The sequence below is a fragment of the Podarcis erhardii genome, assembly GCF_964252035.2.
Source record: "Podarcis erhardii genome assembly, chromosome: 9".
NCBI classification, from domain to species: Eukaryota; Metazoa; Chordata; class Lepidosauria; order Squamata; family Lacertidae; genus Podarcis; species Podarcis erhardii.
In genome coordinates, this window is record NC_138512.1 from 35,304,021 (window position 1) to 35,318,506 (window position 14,486).

Here is a 14,486-nt window from a genome sequence, read left to right on the forward strand (position 1 = left end):
CAGGGAGAGGCAGGGCAGCCTGGGATCCATTGGATCCTCAGCCAGCCCTACTGCAATCACATGATGACCTTGAATCCCATGTGCTTCTATGAGCAGAGTGTAAATATCATTCCTCTAAGAAGAATATCACACTGAGATGGTTGTGGAGTCATCGCCACTTACCAGGATGGTGAGGGGTCAGGCGGGAGTGAAATCAGGGCTTTGTTGAAGCACCAATAGAATTAGGCACCAGTAGAGTCAACCCTCACCAATGTAGCCCTGTAGTCCCAACATCAGTGCTGCGTCACCTCTCCACTTCCTGTTGCCTGAAATGTAAATGTGAACTAGTCTATTGGATTTCAAGTGACCTTTTTTTGCACAGCAGGGTAAGCCAGAGGAAGTCCTTTAGTTGTGAATGATGGACTGCAGCTTCCATCACCCCTGACTATCAGCCATGCTGGCTAGGGTTGAACAATATCTGGGAGATCAGCACATAGATTACCCCTACTATAAGCCATAGTTAGTAGCTTGGCATGAATTAACAAGACATGAACCAGCAGCGTGCTAGTGCTTGCTGTCCAGTTACTGTCCCTTCATGTCTTCTCTAGTGTGAGTAGCAAGAAGCCTTGCTTAGCATCATGTCCAAACCTGAGATCATGGTTTCCTTCTGAAAAAAACCCCAAAACCAAAGGAACCGTGACTTACCATGAAATGTGAAGAAGACTAGTGTCACATACAAATGAGTTCTACATTTGTCTGTGTGTCTCGTTCACTTTTGTACACGCACATACACATATTAGGGTTGCCAGATTCTGAAGAGAAAAAAAGACGCATTTGCCAACTTCTACTTTTAAGTATGGATTGCTATGATGACTCTACCCATGAAAAAGAGGATGTATGCTGGAAAAAGAGTAAATATAACAATGTCAGGGAAATGTTGAAAAATTGTTTGGTAATTTATCTGTACTTTTGTGCAGTGACACTAAAGTCCGTAACTATGACAAACAATTAGTTTGGGAAGCTGAGCTTGATAGCCTAAGGAAGCAACTGGAGAAGATTTCTGAAACTCCTTCCGACTGCACCTATGCAAATGAACATGCTGTTGATGAGGAGGTGAGCTTAAAGCCCTTTAATTTCCAGTATTAAAATAAAAATGACTTCGATCTTCATGAAAAAATTAGACATGTAAAATCAAGTGCTGTAACATAGACCGCTATGTTCATATTTGTGTATGTCCAAAGTATATTTGAGATTATGAAATCCTCTCTAAATTATTGATTAGAAAATGTAAAATTACATAGGCAAAGGTTTTATAACATGTGTTCAGTTAAAGTCAATTTACACTTATGCAATCATGTAGAAATGACGAGCTGCTTTGAAACATCTACTGTTCTTACATATTAAGACTTTCCTTCCACTAGACTTTGATCAAGATATTTGATCGATTAAGATATTCGAGAAAGAAAATAGAACTGCAAGGCTTGGCACTAAGAGGCATTGGGTATCATCATTCTGCTGTGGACGCCAAAGGGAAGCAAATGGTGGAGATGCTTTTCAGAAAGGGATATCTGCAGGTTTGTATATATGTAATCTATGTGTATACATGCCTTGTTAATACTGCCAATCACCTACTATCTCTGTATGCTTCAAAATTATTTATCTTAGGTTTATTTAAACCTTTTCCTGACCATTAACGTCAAATAATCTTGATGGTAAGCAGTGTCAGATTACTTAACAGGCAGAGTAGACGCTAACCTATGGGCCCCATGCTATTTAGGGACCCCGCGACAATGGATCAAAATAGTATTGTGTAAAAAATGGGTTTATTAAAATGGTTGGTAAAATTTTTAAAAAAGTATTAGGTGGATAATTTGCGAGGGCCCCCCGAGATTTCGATTGCCCAGGGGCCTCCACAGGGCTTAATCCAGCACTGTTTGTAAATCCATGGATCGCGTGTTGATCCTAATATTCTTCCCTTGTTAAACTAGCTACAATAGCTACCCTACTGAAGTGTGGAGGGACTGGCAGAAAAAGGAATGAGTGACACCTGAATGGGAGGCAGGGGATTGACTGGCATAACTTACCTTTTATCCTTCCCACCACTTAGGCCTCATTTAAAATTGTTGATTTCTTTAAAGGGATGATCAGCTTTATATTTAATAACTGGCCTGCTAATTTTGATGTTGCTCTGTACAAGTTATATACTTGGTCTTCATTCTTTCATGGTAATACTGACATCATCCGATGTTAAATTTCAGGCTGATGGGTGGAGGTGGTTTTGTAGAAGGAAAGCGCTTAATATTTTGGGTGCTTTGAAGAGATTCTGCTCTTCCTCCAGCCTCTGTGGTTTTATGGCCAACTTGTATGATCATGGCATAGAGTGCAGACGTGTCCTTGGTCAGTTCCCCTTAATATTGCCATGGATCTTAGGGGGCCATGATAAATGAAAAGCAAGTTGAGGTTTTTCCAAAATAACATGCTCGATACCCTGGATCACAGTGATGCTTTCTTGATCGCACTTGATTAGGAAAATATATACAAGGGACTAGAAACTGAATCTAACTAAATATTAGCAAGTCCTAGTAACTGGAGTTCAGATTCTGCCAGTATTTTTCAGTATGCTTTTTTATTCATCTCTCCCACACCCACAAAAAACCCTTTTATGTAGCTCTGCATTGTGTTGCATGGATAAGCATTATTAGGGTATTAACATTGATAGTCAATGTTAACTATCATCTTTTAAAACAAAAAAAAATTCCTTCCAGTAGCACCTTAAAGACCAACTAAGTTAGTTCTTGGTATGAGCTTTCGTGTGCATGCACACTTCTTCAGATTCTTTTAAAACAATTAAGGCAGCACTCTTACACCCAAATACCTGGGAACAAATCTCATTAAGCTGAATGGGACTTACTTACTTGCACTGCCACTGAATGTTGCTTCTTCTTTTAGGTGGTGACAGCCACAGGAACTTTGGCTTTGGGAATCAACATGCCATGTAAATCTGTTGTTTTTGTACAGAATTCTGTATATTTGGATGCTCTGCACTATAGGCAGGTAATGAGATTAATCTTTAGGACTAGTGAAAAGTCCATGGCTGTTTTTTAAGCGTGGGATGGGTTGGACAGTCCAGCATGAATCCACAACTAATGCATTATTATTGTATCAATGACCCACAAACACTTAGAACAATATGGAAGGATGTTTAGTCTCAGTGCTACGTTTACGGAACTCAACAATAAGTAGCACTGAATTGGCTTGGTTTATCATTGGCTCTGGCTGCACTTACTGCTGGTTTCCTTATACCCTGTCCCTACCCCTCTCAGTGGGTACTCACCACCACTGCCCGTGTCCCGTCCCCATGTTGCAGTTCTGATCCAAATCAGGCAGGTCATCTGTAATTTAGTCTCAGGTGTATTGGGTATGGAGGACACTTAGGAAATTTAGACTTTAAGTCTTGCAGGTAAAGTGAATTAAATTTGTTTCACTCCTACTCCACAGACACAGCACTGAAGGGAAATTGATAGCCACAAGTATAAAGGCCTGGGATTTGCTAGGAATGACTTTGCCTCTTCTCTCCCCATCCCTCTATCTATTTGATAAAGAAAAAAAGAGCATGTTTGTCCTTCAGTATAGATAGCTTCTCTGCTACAGTCTTAAATGCTTTGATTTCAAATTTTGCTTGATTATTTACTTGGGTGATTTCTGACTTTGATTGCTTTTTCATAGATGTCTGGACGTGCTGGGCGACGAGGTCAAGACTTTTTGGGTGATGTCTTTTTCTATGACATTCCATTGCCTAAAATACAGAAGCTCATTAAATCTAATGTACCTGAACTTCGAGGACAGTTTCCTTTGAGTATTTCTCTGATCCTGAGACTCCTGCTGTTGGCTTCAAAAGCAGATGATACAGTGGATGCAAAAGCCAAGGTAATCCTTGGAAGCAATCCTTCTCTAATGAAGGATGCAATCCTATAGCCACCCAATGGCACTGAATACATTGGGTTTTACTTCTGATAGACAGAGGATTGCACTGGGAAACAATGTATGACTCCTTCCTAGCTTAATTTAACAAGGTGTTCCTAAATGTGTCTACTTGGAAATAACTCCCAGTGACGTCAGTAAGAGTAAATACCTAGCAAAGTGTTACAAATTGCAGCCTAAATTTATCAACTAATTTCCTGACAATGTTCTAACCAGTGCATTTTGTTACACATTTTCAAAACTCATTCTGCAAGTTAAAGAAAAACACTAAATGCTAATGCTCAAGGTTTTAGATTCAGGTAGGTAGCCATGTTGGTCTGACACAATCGATATATATATATATATATATATATATATATATATATATATAAAAAATAAATTGTCCAGTGGCACCTTGGAGACCAACTGAGTTTGTTACTGGTATATGCTGTCACGCTCCAGTTCATGGGCAATTGAAGTCCCGGCTGGGGACATCAGGACTGGGGGCAAGATGGCAGGGTGGGAGCAGGAACGGGAGTCCAGAAGCCAGGAGTCAGGAAGCCAAGAGTCCGAGGGTCAGAGAGCCGGGAGTCAAGAAGCCAAGGGTCCAAGGATCAAGAAGCAAGGAATCACAAAGTCAGGGATCCGAGGATCAAGAAGCAAGGAGTCAAGGAGCCAAACGCATCAGGGCAGGGAACGTGTTGCTGTGGCAAAGAGCCGAAGGGAAATGCTGACCTTATATCCCTTCCCGGCTCTTGCCACCAGGTGCTGTGAGTTACCAATTGGCCGCACCTTGCCTCTTCAGAACAAACTTAGGAGGGCCCCAGTCCTGCAAAGTCCTATTGGTCCCAGGGCCTGGCACCTGCATGCACATCTGACATAAGCTTTCATGTGCATGCACGCTTCTTCAGATACCTGAAGAAGTGTGCATGCACACAAAAGCTTATACCAAGAACAAACTTAGTTTGCTCAAGGTTTTTGTTTATTTTTCATGGTATTTTCATACATTTTTAGAAAACTATTTTTACAGTAGTAAACAACAAATACCTTGTCCCAATGTAATGTCATGCTATGTAATAAAGTTTTAGTTGATTACTCTAAAAGGTCGGGCCACATTTTCCCATGAGTATTGGGTAGATGCCTGCCACAGTCTGAACAATTTACTGTATGCATTCAATAAACATTTGCTGCATGTTAGAAAAGGAATAGGGATTGTGGTTGCCTTTTACTGCTCTGGCCTGACATGTTAATTTCTCAGGCAATTCCTTTGACCATACTCTGGTATGCCAAGAATCGATGTTAAGCCCAGTACCAGTTTTCTAACATCTTACTCTCAAACCTTTCAACCAGCCAGCTGCAATGGAAATGTATTAATATAATTTCCCTTCTCAAAGGTCCTGTCGATACTGAAGCATTCACTTCTAGCCTTCAAACAACCAAGGGCCCTCAAGATGTTAAAGTTGTATTTTTTGTTTTCATTACAGTTTCTTGTGAAGGAGGTAAGTTTCCAAGTCTTCTTATTTAATCAAATGGGTCTTGGCTTTGTTTTTGTAGAGCTGAAAAATGATTACTTTACCATCCTGAAGGTGATAAAACCATGTGGGTGTGTAATGCTTTATCAATGTTCAGATGTGTTGTATGTTCCCTTTCAGGGGAAAATGTAGTTTTGTTCCTCCCCATGACTGTGGTAGCAGAGTATTTATCCACCTCTCAGATACCACCAGGAGCTGACAGCCATTTTCTCCCCAATAATTCACCTGAACTAACACAATGCAGTATCATTCCAAACTCTTTTGGGAATGGAAAAATGGTGGCTTCCAAGAGCTCAAGCATTGCTGTGCCTCCACCAACAACTATATTTTCCCTTGTTCAAAAATAGGAAAAAATGTCCCACATCAAAATGATTCAACCCTGCTCCTTGAAATATATGCCTGCCAAGTTTAATGGGTCAACCCCCCACTCCCGCCAAAATTCCTGAAAAAAGTTAGAAATTTTCATTCTGGCCCAGATTTATAAACAGTAAGTTTAAAAGATTGGTGCTTAGTACTTAGTACTAAGATTGGGACTTAGTACTCAGTACTCAGTATTCAAAACAGTGTGTGAATGTGCTCTGGAACAAATTGAGGGCCACCTCTTCAATTAATCTTCTATGACCACGGTAATATTTAAGGCATTTAGCTAGTCTGTTTTAATGTACAACATTTGGTCGCTTTATGGTTATCCTGCACAAACATGAGAGAGTTTCGGTTTTTAGCTCCCAAGCTTACACCATGATTAAAATAAGAATGTATTTTGCGGTTTGTCTCATGAGTTAGGGTGGAAATCCATCTGAATACATACAGTGTTTTCTTTCTTTAGGGATATGTGGATAGGAAAGGCAATACTACAGGATTTGCTGGACTTGTGACTCATTTGCATTATCATGAACCTTCCAATATTGTACTAGTTGATTTTCTTGTGAAAGGCTTATTCCATAAGCTGTGTCAACGAAGCAAGAAAGGTATGTTTTTACATGGGCACAGAGAAAGAGCACCAACTGCTTCCTTCCCTGCTTTGCTTTTGAGTGGGCAGAATAATTTACTCCATTCTTACTCTTGTTTTGGAGACCACTTCTACTCCAGGTTGGGGGAGTGAGGAAGTCCTTGTCATGTCAGTGTTCATAAGTGTAACTAATAGATGAAGGGTGAAGAACCTTCAGCTCATGGATCAAACCACCAGACATCCTAATTTGACCAGGAGGCTGTTTCCCCCCATCTCCCCCACACCTGTGAGCAGGTAAAGCCACAGCTGCAAATAAGCATTAAGAGTGCACTCCTGAAGGATTAATTTGCAATAATGTGGATTTCTGTACCAAACAGGACCACATGCTTTCTCTCAGGATGTGATGGAAAAGCTAGTGCTAGTATTGGCACATCTTTTTGGAAGAAGGCGGATAGCAGCTGCTGTTCTTAATTCTAGAAGGACATTTTACCAGTCAAAGGTAAGATCAAAAGCTTGTTTATTTGCCACTGAAAATGTGGGAAAGGACATTGGACACTTTTGTTCAGAAGGTACAAAGATGAGCGGATGATGCCAAAGATGGAGATAATGATGTGATTTAAAGAAACCCCAGTAACTACTGATCAAAGGTGAACAGAAGAATCCACATGCTGTTTAATTCTCTTTGGAAGCTTCTCTCCTCCCTTGCATTTTTATTGATTCCATATGGACAACTTATTGAATGATAAATTAAGTTTGTACTATGGAAGTAAGGTATAAAGATACATGTAAGCACCTTTTGTATTGCACAGTACTCTAATTCTGTGACATAGATTGGATTATGAGATAAATTCTGCAGCAATACAGCCAAAGTCACTAGAGCCCTCTTGGTGATCTAGATATTGTATTCTGTGGTCCTTTTTAAAAAAACGTATTTTCTTATTAAAAGCTTTAAATGAGGCTTGATGATTATTATTTATCTCTCAAGCAACTATTCTGTTGTCTTTAGGTGTTTCTAGAGGATCTCCCTGAAGATTTTGCTGCTGCTTTGCATGAGTACAACTCCAAAATAAAAGAGAATTTTGGACAGTTTCTGCAGATAGTTTCCACCATGGCTGATATGCAGCAAGAATATAAACTTCCACTTTCAGAACTTGGTAAGCAGGCATTGTTTGTATTACATTGAAATACAAACTGTGCAGTTTTGAAGCCTATCAGTTAGGAATCAAAGGTCCACTGGTTGAGCAGCCTTGTGATCCCAGAGGAGTCCCTGGGAAGCTACATGGGCTTAGATATGCAACCTGTGGCGGGTTGCAGGAAGTACAGTTTGAAAGATGGCATGCTGGAGGTAGATTGGACAAAAGAAAGGTAGGAATGGAGGCATGGGTAGGCAGTGGGTTAATATGTGATTGCTTCAATTGCATATATTTTGGCTTAGATTCAGTAGGGACAAAAAAGAGCACAAGGATATATGGTCACATCTAATGAGACATCTGAGGACTTCAGTCATCAAGTATATATAAAGTATAAATATCTGTTTTTGATATTTATGTCCATTCCTCTATTATCCAATTATAATAGAGTTGTGCACCCATTGATAAATTCACATTTTAATCATTTTGTTAGATTTTTCAAGTAAAAAACCATCTGACTCACCGCTTGCATCTCACTTAATGAGCTGCGATGAAGGAAGGACAGCAGTTTCACCGTTTGTGTGCCTGTCAGGAAATACAGAATTTGATTTGCTGCACGAAGGCTCTGTCAACAATGTAAGTGGGAAAGACTATAAAGTATAAAACTGGAGGTTTGATGAAAGATGTCAAAAGCATATACTACTACTACTACTACTAAATTCATTATTTACATACCACCCATCTGGCTGGGTTTCCCCAGCCACTCTGGGCGGCTTACAGCGCATATAAAAAAAATGATGGGAGGGCGTTCCAGAGGGTGGGCACCACTACCAAGAAGGCCCTAAGCCTGGTTTCCTGTAACCTCACTTCTCGCAATGAGGGAACCGCCAGAAGGCCCTCGGTGCTGGATCTCAATGTCCGGGCTGAGTGATGGGGGTGGAGACGTTCCTTCAGGTATACTGGGCCGAGGCCATATAGGGCTTTAAAGGTCAGCACCAAAACTTTGAATTGTGCTCAGAAACTTACTGGGAGCCAATGTAGGTCTTTCAGGACCGGTGTTATATGGTCTCCGTGGCCATTCCCCGCCATCAGTCTAGCTGCCGCATTCTAGATTAGTTGTAGTTTACGAGTCACCTTCAAAAGTAGCCCCGTGTAGAGTGCATTGCAGTAGTCCAAGCGGGAGATAACCAGATCATGCAACACTCTGGCGAGACAGTCTGTGGCAGGTAGGGTCTCAGCTGGCATACCAGATGGAGTTGGTAGACAGGAGAGGGCACTTTGGAGCCAGACAGTCAATAGTCCTGGTTAACTCCGCCTTCCAGCAGGCCACCAGGGAATCAGCTGAGAGGCCATCAACATGGGACAAAACATCCCCTACCACTCTCTGGAAACCATTAAGTGGCAGGGACACACCATCTGAATCAGTCCCACCTCCCTGTGGAGGTGAAGGGTCACAGAGAAGTCTAGTTGTGATCTTTTGTTTTACTTTTACTTAATGTCAGATCATTGATGTCCATTGAGGTCAACACCTGATCTAAGCCATGTCTGGGTTGGGCCAAACTTATTCAGGGCCAGTCCCATGGAGGCCATGCTTTCCATAAGGTCTTGAGCAGCCCCTAGTAAGGTTGTGTTGGCATGGATGTTAACATCTACCATGACCTGAAGCAGCTCAAACAAGGAATCCTTGGTGCAGCAGGGAGGTTAGTACACTCAAAGGAATCCTGTACTTCCCCTATTGCCCAGCTTCCAGAACATACACTCAGAAAACTGGGTCTTCCCAATTAGGACACCTGGCACAAGCTAATGACTTCCTAAAGATCACTGCAACACCCCCACCCCCCATATGACATGGGTTGCTGTGTGAAATGTGGCAGCAAGCAGCAGCAAGAACAGGAACATCGGCCACGTTCAACCAAGTCTCTGTTACACATGCCAGGTCAATTCCATCGTCCACAATCAAGTCATGAATGGCAGCGGTCTTGTGAATCATTGACCTGGCATTACACAGCAGCACCAAAATGGAAATGCTGTGTGAAAATAAGTTCATGGACGGTAGATTATTTTGTGCTTGTGTGTCCCCTGTTTTCTAAAGGCACAAAATGACTTCATATACAATTCCCAGAGTTGCCCAAAAACAGGAAATTGATTGTTAAACCACCACAGGAATTGTAGGTCTATGTGAGGAATAGGGGTCTCCTAACAACTTTCAGCTCTCTTAACAATCTACAGTTCTCAGGATTCTTTTGACCCACAATGGCCGTTAATGTGGTCTCATAGTGCTTTAAGTACATACTGCGGATGCGGCCTTAAATGCAACCATTCTCCCCTTAAGCCTATGAAACTTGTTCTTGGGATCTCATCCAGGTTCAGGGCAGCTTTATTACTATATGGCAAAGGGGTTAGTCAATAACTGAGTAGTCTGAAAAAGGAATGTTGCTCTACTGTTTCTGCAGGTCATACTGCGCACAATAGGCATTAATGATGCAAACATTCCAGTCCTCTATTCAAAGATATGTGATAATCAGGGAAGAATGATGCCACTTAATGCATATGTGCTCGACTTCTATAAACATGGATCTCTGACAGCAATGGAACAGGATAACAGGTGCGTGCTTTCTTTCTTTCATTATATATTAATTATATTTCTATACCACACTTCATCTGAGGGTGGTTTAACATATAAAAACACAAAAATGCATAACATAGTAACAAACAAGAACAGTACCCATGCCCCAAGTTTAAAAGGTCATAGATGGTTCAATTAGCCAAAAGCCTATGAGAAGAGGAATGTTTTTCCTGGTGCTTAAAGATATGTAACTAAAACGAACCTTCCTGGGGAGAGCATTCCACAAGTGGGGAGCCACCACAGAAAAGACCCCTTCTCGTGTTGCTGTCTTACAAACCTCTCAGGGTGAAATGTTTTGAGAAATGGCAAGAGGTGTCACGGTACAGTAGCTATTTATAAAATTAAGCATGGCATGGAGAAAGTGAACACAGAAAAGTTTCTCTCCCTTTCACATAACATTAGAATTCGTGGACATCCAACAAAGCTGAATGTGGTAAGGTTCAGGACAGATAAAATACTTCTTCACACACTGCATAGCTAAATTGTAGAACTCACACACACAGGAGGAAGTGATCGCCACCAACTTGGATAGCTTTAAAAGAGAATCAGGCTAGTTCTTGGAGAGCAAGGCTATCAAGAACAAGAAAAGTACATGAAATATATAACTCTGCTAACCTACTTTTCCTTCCAATTTTAGTATACATGAAGGAGAAGCCTATGCTTTGTTGAGAGACTTTGGCCTTGTTCTTCGAGTCATCAGGTATGCCAACGGATTTCAACCAGTGTGCCTAGACACCCTGGGGTGCCTTGAATGATAGTCAGAGGTGCCGCGGGCAACACCGGCCTCTGTCCCTCTTTCTTTCCCTCTCTCCTCTGATGCCTTCTCGCGTCTCTGCCTCCCAAAGGCTTGCAGAGCTGCTTGTTGCAGCAGCCCTGGCTACAAGTGCTGCAAGTGAATGGTGCCTCGGGGGCTGGCCAGGGGGTGCTTTCCAGGCCCCTATGGGCAGTAGGAGGAGCCACCTCTCTTTGGGGGCAGGGGAGGCAGCAGCTGCTGCTTCCCAGAGGACTCCCAAGGAGAGGGGAAGAGGCTAAGGGAACACTCCACAAGCGAGAATATTTGAAAAGGGGTGAGGGGCTTCCAGCTCTGCAGGTAAGGGGTGATATAACTGGGCTCCTGAGCCCCACAAGGGTGCCACAGAAAGAATGTAGTTGGTCAACGGAGCTGTGGACCCCAAAAGGTTGAAAACCTCTGAGGTATGCAATGAAGTATTGCTTGTTTACTCTTGTTATTTAGAACAATTTAACAGAGGTCAGTAGACTGATGCCTATCATACCTGGGTTGGCACCAGAAGAGGGGGCAGGGACCAAAACAAGGCACTTGCCCTTCCCTCCCCCCCCTTGCTGGACTGCTGACATTAACATATACAGTGGTACCTCAGGTTGCATACGCTTCAGGTTACAGACTCTGCTAACCCAGAAGTAGTACCTTGGGTTAAGAACTTTGCTTCAGGATGAGAACAGAAACCGTGCTCTGGTGGTGCGGCAGCAGCAGCAGGAGGCCCCATTATCTAAAGTGGTGCTTCAGGTTAAGAATAGTTTCAGGTTAAGAACGGACCTCTGGAACGAATTATGTACTTAACCTGAGGTACCACTGTACTGTTATATATCTTTCTGAGATCTTAACACATGGCATTGCCTGACAAAAATATACTTTGCTCTTTCTGTGCCCCCTTCCCCAAATTTACCTGCATGATGCCTCCACTGTTACCATGTGTGTAGAGATTAGTCTGGGTGACTCAAACATATCATAGTCCAACCAGTTTTCACATGGTAAATGAACACCAGTGGGTGTCGTCACCTCCATTTCCACCTTTACATCCAAGGTTTGAATGTTGTTCAGGGGGATTTGCTAGCCGTGATGAATCCAAATGATAAAAACTTTCAATATTTGACCTGGGTGGCTTTCCAGCCACTCCTCTTCTCTATCATCCTTAACATGGTTTGAACACTTTGAACATAGTTTGAACATCAAGAGTGAGATCTCCGAGGCAACAAAAACAAAAGTATTTTTTGTTTTAGATAGATGCTTAATTCAGGTAAACCATAAAGAAACACAAGACTGGTCCAATCATGTAGCAGGACCAAGAAGCACCATGGGGGGAATCAAGGAAGGCCAGAACTGATAGCTGAATAGTGCATGAATACTTTTCAACATATTGCGCCTAGCAGGGGGGTGGATGGTTTCGTGTGGGCTCTACTTCAGGCACAAAAATGTTACAAAATACAACAGAGCAGCTTTCAGGGTTGAAGGTGTATAACACCCCCTCCTCCTCACAAAAACATTTAATTTACTTCTGCTTCTCTTTTCCAGTGTCTCTTCGCGTGAACTTTGCGACAAAGAGGATGATAACGTCGTGTGCGCCTTTGAACAATTAAGTCAGAACTACTGGTCGAAACTGAATGTGGTGTAACTGGAATAATGCCTGCACCAAAAATATGGTGCTTTGTAAGAAGGGACAGTTGTATCAAGTAGACACCAGTGATTGGTTGAATGGATATGTAGTATCTGTTTGATTAGGGGTGCTGCCTTAATGCGAATATTTAATTTTAAAGATTTTAGAAGGATCTGGTATGCAAGAGGGAGCAGCAACGAAATGTGGCTGCGGGGAGTACCCCTGTTCAGGGTCCCAGCCAGCCATGCCTTCTTCATGGGCACTGCACACCTTTCTCCCTTGTCTTCTGTCTCTCCCTCACACCCCTCTTCAATTATCTTCTGTGGTCTACAGCCACTTAGCAAGTTCAGTCTTCATTAGTGTGTTTTGTCCCACCCCCTGCCTTTCAGTTTGCCCATAATATGTAGGACAATTTTAGAGTTTTTGTTAGAGTACTCAATTAGTATAAAGTGAAGGGGGACAGCATTTTTATTTAACAGAAGGCACCAGACAGCTGATACTGCAGACAGGGCTATCTTCTGACCCCTCTTAAAAGTTCTAACTCCCCAGTAGAGTTTTTCTCCTTGTTCTATGCTTCCTCAGAGGAAGGAAAATGCTTTTTTTTGGGGAGTGGGGAGCTTCTCCATCTGTTCTACAAATGCTTTTCTACTATGTATGTTCAAACAGCTGGGGAAAATTGTCAAATAAGTCAGCATGCCTATTTGTTTAAATGACAACACAGGGAGGGTTACAGATAGGTAGCCGTGTTGGTCTGCCATAGTCAAAACAAAAAAAATTCCTTCCAGTAGCACCTTAAAGACCAACTAAGTCAGTTCTTGGTATGAGCTTTCGTGTGCATGCACACTTCTTCAGATACACTGAAACAGAAGTTTCCAGACCCTTCTACCCCTCCCCACCTTCTCACTATATAGAAGGGTCTGGAAACTTCTGTTTCAGTGTATCTGAAGAAGTGTGCATGCACACGAAAGCTCATACCAAGAACTGACTTAGTTGGTCTTTAAGGTGCTACTGGAAGGAATTTTTTTTGTTTTAACACAGGGAGGGGTAATTGAAGGCACACCTCTTTACCATGGCTTTTAACAGCTGATATATGGACACATTATATGTTTTTAACTTTGTGTTGTAATTATTGTAACCTACTCTGGCACCTTATAGTGAAAGGAAGGAAGATAGCTAGCTAGCTAAATAAATAAATAAATAAATAAAGCTTGTTTTAGTTATTGGGGTTTTGTTTTTGCCTGTTTGTATAGAGTTAGGGATTTTAAATCCTAACAAATAAGTAAACAAACAACAAAGTAAACTCCCTTTGTTGAGTTTCCCCAACCCTCCTGGTCTGGAATTCAGGAAGGATATGAAAAACTCCCCAAATTATACAATGTGTGGTACAATTCTGGGAGATATAAGCAGGACCATGGCTTTGTTGAAGCATGAATTTATGGAGCTTATTAAGAATAAATATTGCCAATATATAGTGAACTGATGAAAAAAGATTTTGCTGCCCTAATATTAACAAGTCTGGTTTATCTTTGTGTGCGTGAGAAGCAAAACAAGAATTGTCTAGCAATGACACATTGCGATTCTTAGGCTGTAATCTTTTGCACATATCCTTTGCGCACATCCTCACTGATCACCTCATTGAATAAACAGGTATAGGTTTGTCCTGCCATGCTGTTGTTGATAATGTAATGAGTTTGGAGTTAGTCTAAATGGGTGTTGGGGGCTCTCTTTTCCAATCATGTGATTCTGAACACTGTGAGATTGATTATTGCAGAAAAGGGGACTGTCATAATGGTCAGACCAATTTGCTTGCTAAGTCAATAGCCTCGCCTGCTCTGTTAAGTATCTGCTTTGTACTATCAATTCTTTATTGATTAAAAAAATTGTATGTCTATACAAACATTATGTACTATCCCTTAA

The 14,486-nt window shown here is 41.7% G+C and overlaps 1 protein-coding gene across 3 annotated transcripts in view; it reads left to right on the forward strand.

Moving 5' to 3' along the window:
* The window catches only part of DDX60 (DExD/H-box helicase 60), a 56,754-nt gene extending 42,268 nt beyond the window's left edge, over positions 1–14,486 (forward strand). For all 3 annotated transcript variants that reach the window (XM_081875198.1, XM_081875200.1, XM_081875199.1), the window contains exons 27-39: positions 957–1,092; positions 1,401–1,553; positions 2,929–3,033; positions 3,706–3,906; positions 5,334–5,438; positions 6,298–6,439; positions 6,798–6,919; positions 7,427–7,574; positions 8,044–8,186; positions 10,004–10,155; positions 10,814–10,876; positions 12,488–13,306; positions 13,624–14,486. In XM_081875198.1, the coding sequence (XP_081731324.1) occupies positions 957–1,092; positions 1,401–1,553; positions 2,929–3,033; positions 3,706–3,906; positions 5,334–5,438; positions 6,298–6,439; positions 6,798–6,919; positions 7,427–7,574; positions 8,044–8,186; positions 10,004–10,155; positions 10,814–10,876; positions 12,488–12,587 (1,570 nt within the window). In that variant the 3' untranslated portion in view covers positions 12,588–13,306; positions 13,624–14,486. The remainder of the gene's footprint in view (positions 1–956; positions 1,093–1,400; positions 1,554–2,928; positions 3,034–3,705; positions 3,907–5,333; positions 5,439–6,297; positions 6,440–6,797; positions 6,920–7,426; positions 7,575–8,043; positions 8,187–10,003; positions 10,156–10,813; positions 10,877–12,487; positions 13,307–13,623) is intronic.